At 45.7% G+C, this 8,582-nt stretch overlaps 1 protein-coding gene across 2 annotated transcripts; it reads left to right on the top strand.

Annotated features, from left to right (window-relative positions):
- The first annotated feature begins 151 nt into the window (after positions 1-151).
- Positions 152-8,254, top strand: UXT (ubiquitously expressed prefoldin like chaperone). 2 transcript variants are annotated; one of them, XM_053370835.1, is made up of 6 exons: positions 152-172; positions 205-301; positions 422-503; positions 676-743; positions 6,555-6,662; positions 7,881-8,254. In XM_053370835.1, the coding sequence occupies exons 2-6, from the start codon at positions 222-224 to the stop codon at positions 7,981-7,983; spliced, it is 441 nt and encodes a 146-aa protein (XP_053226810.1). In that variant the 5' UTR covers positions 152-172; positions 205-221; the 3' UTR covers positions 7,984-8,254. The 2 variants fall into 2 exon arrangements, with proteins under 2 accessions (XP_053226810.1, XP_053226809.1); XM_053370834.1 differs by lacking the exon at positions 152-172 and adding an exon at positions 7,237-7,300.
- Positions 8,255-8,582: the final 328 nt, after the last annotated feature.

The following is an 8,582-nucleotide window of genomic DNA, read 5'->3' as shown; positions in this document are numbered from 1 at the left end:
AGCGCCCCCGCGCCTGGCCTTCCCTCGGGTCCCGGCCATGAGCTGAGAGACGCGCCGGGCGAGGGGCGGGGCCGGGTGGCGGAGCGCCCCGCGTCTCCTGGTTTCCGCGGGAGGAAGGCGGGCGGGCGGGCGGGCGCAGAGTTGCCGCGCTTGGCGGAGGCGCCGATCTCCCCCCCCCCCGCAGGCTGTGGCGTCGAAGCTCCCGCGGGCAGCTGGCCGGGATGCCGGGCGAGCGGCAGGTGCAGGAGAAGGTGCTTCAGTACGAGGCCTTCGTCAGCGAGGTTCTGCAGAGGGACCTCCGGTGAGTGTCTCCTTCCCGGGCGCCTCTCACGCCACCCCCGGCTGTGAGATAGAGCCCCTCGGTTTCTTTTGCTCCGCTTTCTGCTCGTGCTTCCAGACCGTTGTTGGTGTTTCTCCCCAGGAAGGTTCTGGAGCAGCGGGATCAGGTCTATGAAAAGATGGCTCAGTACCTGCAGCTCAAGAATATTATTGAGCGGTTGCAGGTAACTAAAAACTTCTTTAAGTTGTTTACAGCACTTTACACTGAAAGATCTGCAGCAGTGTTCTGCGGGGGTTTAGATGTCGGAGACAGCAGGGTATTGCGTGTTACTTACTATAACAGCTGTTTTACTCCAGAGAGTAGAGATCGGTAAACGTTTCTTCCTTTTCTCCCAGGAGACAGGAAGCCAGGAGCTGACAACTCAAGTGGATCTAGGCTGCAATTTCTATGTCAATGCAGAAGTGTGAGTAGCACAAAGACAGAGCTCATCTGTATCCATTTTCACATGTATTCTTGCCCCTTGACTTCCTGTCTGCTCCAGTGACAGGAGAGACCTGTCTTTGATATAAAAAGTAAGGATTATGCCTAGGGCTGGGTGATATATAAATATATTGTCCAAAACTGGTTTGAAATCCATATTGTGATGACTGTTTCATAACTTTTGACCTGGCAATATATCGTGAAGCCAGCCAGTGCTTCTCTTGATTCCTGCAGCCCCTGTTAACTCTTAACGGCTCAGCTCTCCCCTGCCTCCTGCATTGGGCGGTGAATCACAAGAACAGGCGTGGGCAAAAATCACAATGTGGGAAAATCCCTGAAGTCAGGCAGTTCCTCTACATAACTCCATCCTTGTTTCAGATATCATGATATATTGCTGATATATAATGATGCTGAAAACCAGATACTGCCTGGCCCTATTTATGGCAGGGATGGGGAGCCGCAGTGCCAAACGGATTTTCCAGGCCTCTTTGTTTATTGCATTTGTATACCTCCCTTCATCCGTCGCTCTCAGAACAGTTCACAACATAAAAACACAATATACATAATAAAAACAAGAACAAAACAAACCAATAACTCCCCTTCCCTCATCCCCTCCCACAATGTATTTAAATGGGTATTGGATGTTAAATCAGGCAAGGCCTGGTTGAAGAGGAATGTTTTCACCTGGCTCCTAAAGGTGCATAATGAAGATATCAGCTGAACCTCCCTGGGGAGAGCATTCCACAAATGGGGAGCCACTGCAGAAAAGGCCCCTTCTCATGTTGTCACCCCCTGGACCTCACGTGGAGGAGGAAAACAAAGAAGGGCCTCAGAAGATGATCTCAGGGTCTATCTGTCCTAAGGATTCTCCCCAGACCACACCCATCACCTGACCTTCTTCACACTGTCCTCAAGTGCTTTTGCCATGTGAAATATTTATTTCAGTTGTGCAACTACAGTATAAACTACTACAGAGAGAAGAATTGCATCTAATGTTTTGCCTATGGAATCACCCACGGTTGGCATTTGCCCCACAAGGGAATGTACCGTATTTCTTGCTCTATAAGACGCACCCGACCATAAGATGCACCTAGTTTTAGGGGAGGAGAACAAGAAAAAAAAATTCTCTCCTTCTCTGCTCAGCACCTCTCCAGCAAAGCGGGAGGAGAAATGGAAGGGGCTCCTTTTCTCTTGCTGCTTCACTGAATGGGCGCTGCGCAGCTTTCCCTCTCTGTGCAGCGCCCCTTCAGCGAAGCGGCAGGAGAAGCAGAGCCCCTTCCACTTCTCCCCCCGCTTCGCTGAAGGGGCGCTGACCAGAGAGGAAAGCTGTGCAGCACCTCTCAAGCGATGCAAAGCCAGGAGAGCAAGAGAGATCGATCCCTCTTGCTCTCCTGGCTTCAGCGCAAGCAATGCGAAGCCTCCTGAGCTCAGTGTGCACCGATCCCTCTTGCTCTCCTGGCTTCAGCGCAAGCAATGCGAAGCCTCCTGAGCTCAGTGTGTACCGATCCATCTTGCTCTCCTGGCTTCAGCAAAAGCTGCGCAGCCTGCATTTGCTCCATAAGTCGCACACACATTTCCCCTTACTTTTTAGGAAGGGAAAAGGGTGTCTTACAGAGCGAAAACTACGGTAGTTCTCCATTGAAAAAGGTTCTGCACATCTCCTTCATGGCATCCTTGCGTGTAAGGAAAGTGTGACACTAGGATCCTAAAAGTTGAGAAAGGGCAGAAGGCCAGTTAATCCAACTCCCTCTAACAAAGCAGGCATCTCTGGATAATCCTACTCAATCCAGATTATGTGCCACAATCAGAAAGCAGATGTGTTGTGTATGTGTATGATGTTTTTCAAGCTTCAGATGCCTCAGGCAGGCAGACAAATTGTGCTTCTTGCTGAGGGAAGCTGAGGAATCTACTATGGAGAGGGAAGTAGATAGCTTTCCTCATTATTGGAACATCTGTCAGTCATTGAAGGCATATTTTACATTTGCCACAAGCTAACCAGGTAACCCAGCATCTCTCAGTCTCAGTCTCCCATCAGCAGCATGGGGATAGTAACACGGCCTGCTTTTCAGAGTTATTGTAAGATTTAGTGGAACAAGCTGTGTGAAATACTTTGGACACTTTCACTGCTCTATAAATGTTATTCATGAGAATGTGAGTAGCAGTTTAAGGAGGATTTCAGCTAACTGAATCAGGCCGGGCTAACTGGATCAGGCAGTGGTGTGTGGTACCAAACAGTGAAAAAGTTCCTGAAGTCCTGTAAATGCCATCTTGGTAGTCAAGATAACAACAGGATTAATAGTTGGACTACGCAGAATTAGATAAATTAACAGGAAGGATTTGAAACCTGCGGGACCAGAAATTCTCAGAAGACTGAAGCCAACAGTGTGATGCGGCAGCTAAAAAAGCCAATGCAATTCTGGGCTGCATCAATAGGAGTATAGCATCTAGATCAAGGGAAGTAATAGTGCCACTGTATTCTGCTCTAGTCAGACCTCACCTGGAGTACTGTGTCCAGTTCTGGGCACCACAGTTCAAGAAGGACACTGACAAACTAGAACGTGTCCAGAGGAGGGCAACCAAAATGGTCAAAGGCCTGGAAACGATGCCTTATGAGGAACGGCTAAGGGAGCTGGGCATGTTTAGCCTGGAGAAGAGGAGGTTAAGGGGTGATATGATAGCCATGTTCAAATATATAAAAGGATGTCACATAGAGGAGGGAGAAAGGTTGTTTTCTGCTGCTCCAGAGAAGCGGACACGGAGCAATGGATCCAAACTACAAGAAAGAAGATTCCACCTAAACATTAGGAAGAACTTCCTGACAGTAAGAGCTGTTTGACAGTGGAATTTGCTGCCAAGGAGTGTGGTGGAGTCTCCTTCTTTGGAGGTCTTTAAGCAGAGGCTTGACAACCATATGTCAGGAGTGCTCTGATGGTGTTTCCTGCTTGGCAGGGGGTTGGACTCGATGGCCCTAGTGGTCTCTTCCAACTCTATGATTCTATGATTCTAAATTTACGAACTATTTGAAAAGCAGTTGTGATGAACAGATTATGCTAGTAGGTTTGCAAGAAGTTTTGTAAGGGGAATTATTTGAAATATTGCAAAAAGACAATGGGGAGAAATATTAGTTAAGGATAATTAAAGGTAATATGAAATTAAATGCATAATAAGTGATTAAAACGGAAAATAATCAGAGGTGTTGATGGAAGTCTAAAAATATTGTATTTTGATTTAGCTAGTCAGGAGACTGGCTGCCTGCCTGTCCGCTACTTCCTTTTCTGAGAGATGGGTGAGAGTTGAGAAGGGGCCTCTGAATTAGGGGTGAGTTAATTGGGCTGTTGAGGCCAACTAACGTAGCTTGCATTTTGTATATTAGCCTCTTGCGGACAAATTATGAGGAGGGCTTGCCATTTTCACTTTTTTCTAATAAAGCACTAGAATTGATCACTCTAGCATTTTTGGTGGCCCTGCATCAAACCACTCACACAAAGACTCCTTTGGGCTTGTGGATCAGGACAAGTGGAAAAGGGAGATGGGCTCAATCTGTGCAGAAGAAACTAGGAAGTTAAAAGTCAGGTCTTTCAGGGAGGAATGGCAGGATAGCTGCTGTAGCTCAGGCTCAACCTTTGCAAGGCCAAACACCCAGCTGGTATAAGTATTTTAGAATCATAGAATCATAGATAGATAGATAGATAGATAGATAGATAGATAATACTTTATTCGGCTATAAGCCCACAAGGTAAAACCAATCAATAAATAAAATAGCATTTTACATTCTAAAATATCAACTAAAATATTTCAACGCATAATCTCCTTCACGTTACATACAATCTCTAGATGTACCATATTGTGGCCTTGAATATAAAGATGGTGGATAGAGTTTACTAGATTCTTAATAGTCTTGCAGCATTCCATGAAGTCTTTTATATGAAAGAACTGAATTCAGGAATCTGGCAACCTGTAATGTTCTATAAGAGTCAATGTCCTGGAGTAGATAGGCTAGATGTAATTCAGGTGGTTTAGCAACAGTTTCCAAAATGATTGAACTCAGAATCCTTGATCGGGGAACAATATATAAAGGACAATTAAACAATATATGATAAAGGGATTCTATTGATTTGTTGTCACATGCGCATAAAACAGAGGTTTTACCGTTAGAAAATCTATTGCTCAGCACATTTGAGGGGAACACATTAAATCTGGCTCTAACAAAAGCGAATCTATGTGACGCAACCAATAAGGTAGACAGATATCGAGGTATCTGGGACATAAATGTAATGCCCTGATTTATCGGGGAACATGTACCTCCACCTGTAGTAAGATTTTGTTGCAAATCAACCTCCTCCAATCTTTGTTTGATGACCTTTTTTGCTGTAATTAGATCTAAATTTAGTATATCGGAAGGCGAGATTCCATAAGACAACAGTTTGGAATGGATTTTTGTTGCCCATGGGCTGGTAAATTCATCTCTCCAAAGGCACTGAATAAGATGGTAATTGGGCAATTTATGCCAAAGGGACAGCCAGTAATTAAAGGCATGTCTCCACATCAGGATCTCTAAGGAGGGGGTCTTAAGTTCTAAGTGAATAGCCGAGTTGCTTACACAGGAGGGTAGTTTCAAAAGGTGTCTGAGAAAAAGATTTTGCAATGTCACCAGAGGCATGAGGTTTACAAAAGCGCCCCATAAAGGGACCGCATAGGCCATAGTTGCAACCACTTTTGCACTATAAACTTTTAAGGCAGATGGAACATGCATAGCCCCCTCTGTAAAGAAAAAGCGTAATAGAGCGTAGATAAGGGCTTTGCCCTTATTTTGTAAGTATGTGATATGCGCTTTCCATCCCATATTATGCTGGAAGTAAATTCCTAGATATTGAAATTTGTAGACTTGTTCAATTGGCTTCTCCTCGAGTTCCCACCTATACAATTTACGACTCCTGGAAAAAATTAGGACTTTAGATTTGGAATGGTTAATAGTAAGTAAATTTGTTTGGCAATATAACGCGAAGATCTTAAAGGCCCTCCTCAAACCGATTCTTGAATATGAGAGGATCACCGCATCGTCAGCGTACAATAGTAAGGGGCAGTGATAGTCTGCAAGCCTGGGTGCGTGAATGGTGGTTTTGGCCTCAACTAGGGGAGTTCTCATGTCACTAATATAGAGGTTAAAGAGATAGGGGGCAAGGATGCACCCTTGTCGTACCCCCTTATTTATTGGTACAGAGTTTGTGAGATCGCCCTCAGGTGTTAACCTCACCCTAGCGGCCGTCCCTTCATGTAATTTGATCATAAGCCACAACAGCCTTTTATCTAGGCCCCACTTTGCCAATTTTCCCCATAGCAGCTCTCTAGAGATACTGTCAAAAGCCGATAGAATCATAGAATCACTCCTGACATATGGCTGTCAAGCCTCTGCTTAAAGACCTCCAAAGAAGGAGACTCCACCACACTCCTTGGCAGCAAATTCCACTGTCGAACAGCTCTTACTGTCAGGAAGTTCTTCCTAATGTTTAGGTGGAATCTTCTTTCTTGTAGTTTGGATCCATTGCTCCGTGTCTGCTTCTCTGGAGCAGCAGAAAACAACCTTTCTCCCTCCTCTATGTGACATCCTTTTGCCCTTGGGAAAACAGTTGTTTTCTCTTTCAAGAAAAAAATAACATTTATTAAACATATTCGTTAATTTCACCATGCACCCAATATCCCATTTTTTTTGTAATCCATTCTTCCAAAGTAAGTGTTCCCATTTATACTCAGTGGTATAAATTCATGCCATTTTAAACACCTTTTCTTCCTGCAGGCCTGATGCCTCCACCATATTTGTAGCACTGGGTTATGGGTTCTTTGTGGAGTTGACTCTTCCTGAGGCGCTTGCCTTCATTGAGAAGAAGAACAAGCTACTAACAGAGTGAGTAGAAGGAATTCAGTTGTCCCACTGTGCCCCCCATGCTATCCAAGGAATCTTAGTTGGCAGGCCTCACAAGAGCACTCTTCAATAGCTTAGGGTGATGATCTCTTGCAACCAATTGTCTGCTAATGCAAGCAGACTATGCTTTGGGAATGCAGATGGCAGGAGCCCCCCAAAGCAATGAGAAGAGCCAGAAAAGCACAGGTGAGATCTCTTAGATGGAAACAAGCAAACTCTGCCCTCTCTCTCCTTGTGCCACTTAGTCTGGAGCATGTTTGTTTGAAAGTAAAGTTCCACTGTGTTCAGTGGGCTCAGGCAAATTCCTCCCGGTATAGCATGTTGCCCTAATTTGTGAATGGTCCAAGAGTCTTTAGATCAGGCTTCTTCAACCTCGGCCCTCCAGATGTTTTGAGACTACAATTCCCATCATCCCGACCACTGGTCCTGCTAGCTAAGGATCATGGGAGTTGTAGGCCAAAAACATATGGAGGGCTGAGGTTGAGAAAGCCTGCTTTAGAGTTTCAGGCTGCATCCACCCTCCTTCCTTACCCACAATTTCTTCTGTCTCCAACAGACTCAGTGAAGCCCTTACCAAAGACTCTGCCAAGATCAAAGCCAATATTCGGATGGTTTTAGAGGTAATGATGGGTGTTCCTTGCTCCAAGCAGACAGATTCCTATTGGGCAGGAATCCAGCAGGGGAAGGAGGAAAGCAGCAGAAAGTTGTGGCCTGCTTTTCCTTGGAGTGCTGCCTATGGTGTGGGAAGCATGTTTACTTCTGGTGCGTAGGACTGGCTGGTGGCGCTGGGATCTAAACCACTGAGCCACTTGGGCTTGCTGATCAGAAGGTCGGCAGTTCGAATCTGTGCGACAGGGTGAGCTCCCTTTGCTCTCCCAGCTCCTGCCAACCTAGCAGTTTGAAAGCATACCAGCATGAGTAGATAAATGGGTACCGCTGCTGTGGGTAGGTAAAAGGCATTTCCATGTGCTCTGGCACTTGCTGTGGTGTTCTATTGTGCCAGAAGCAGTTAGTCATGCTAGCCACATGGCTTGGAAAGCTGTCTGTGGGCAAATGCCAGCTCCCTCAGCCTGAAAAGCAAGATGTGCTGCACCCCATAGCACTTAACTTATGGTGCAGTATGAAAGAGATGCTCTAGGAAATCAGTAGACCATCCTAGGCTCAGACTGTCTTTCTCCCACTCCCAACTCCTCTCTGCAGGGCTTGCATGAACTCCAAGGTCTCCAAGATTTGCCTGAGGAGACCAGAAGGGACATCTTCCTTTAGGCACCAGCCCTTCCTAGAGGGGACGTTTTCAATGTGATATGCTGGAAGAAGAGTTAGTCTCTTGGGCATTTTGGTGGTGGCAGCAGGAACTTCGTTTGTAACTGAGGAAACCCTTATGAGTTGGGTAGGGTGAATGTACTTACAGGGACAGCAGATTGGAGAGTTTGAGAGAGAACAGTTTCTCTTGGGGTGGTTGATTTCACTGCTCCAAATATTCAAGCCTTCTCTGCCTCTGTTTCCCCAGGAACTGTGTCTTAGTATAAGTTCATCTCAATTTGCAAAAGTAACAAATAAAGATGATTATTCCAGTTGGTTGTCTTTTTGCCCCATTCTTCCACCCACCTTCCCATTGGTTCGCGTCTCTGCTCCTCCACATGCAGCTGCTGGGTGACCTTGGGCCAATCACACTTCTCTGAAGTCTCTCAGCCCCACTTACTTCACAGAGTGTTTGTTGTGGAGGAAGGGAAAGGAGAATGTTAGCCGCTTTGAGACTTCTTCGGGTAGCGATAAAGCGGGATATCAAATCCAAACCCTTCTTCTGTCTTGTAGTCTTAGAGAACATTGGCCCATATTTGTTTTTACCTTGCTGAGTATTAAACCACCGAAAGGCAATTGTGAGGAGAAAGTGGGTATACT

This window comes from Podarcis raffonei, chromosome 17, assembly GCF_027172205.1.
Source record: "Podarcis raffonei isolate rPodRaf1 chromosome 17, rPodRaf1.pri, whole genome shotgun sequence".
Classification (NCBI taxonomy): Eukaryota; Metazoa; Chordata; class Lepidosauria; order Squamata; family Lacertidae; genus Podarcis; species Podarcis raffonei.
Note: the sequence above shows the minus strand (reverse complement) of the source record. Positions and strands in the feature narration are given on the sequence as shown.

What these genes read in the sequence shown, in the direction of transcription:
- UXT (XM_053370834.1), top strand. Translation starts at nt 222, where the DNA reads ATGCCGGGCGAGCGGCAGGTGCAGGAGAAGGTGCTTCAGTACGAGGCC. An exon ending in ATATTATTGAGCGGTTGCAG is followed by an intron (nt 504 to 675) that starts GTAACTAAAAAC and finishes CTTTTCTCCCAG; the next exon opens with GAGACAGGAAGCCAGGAGCT. An exon ending in AAGAACAAGCTACTAACAGA is followed by an intron (nt 6,663 to 7,236) that starts GTGAGTAGAAGG and finishes TGTCTCCAACAG; the next exon opens with ACTCAGTGAAGCCCTTACCA.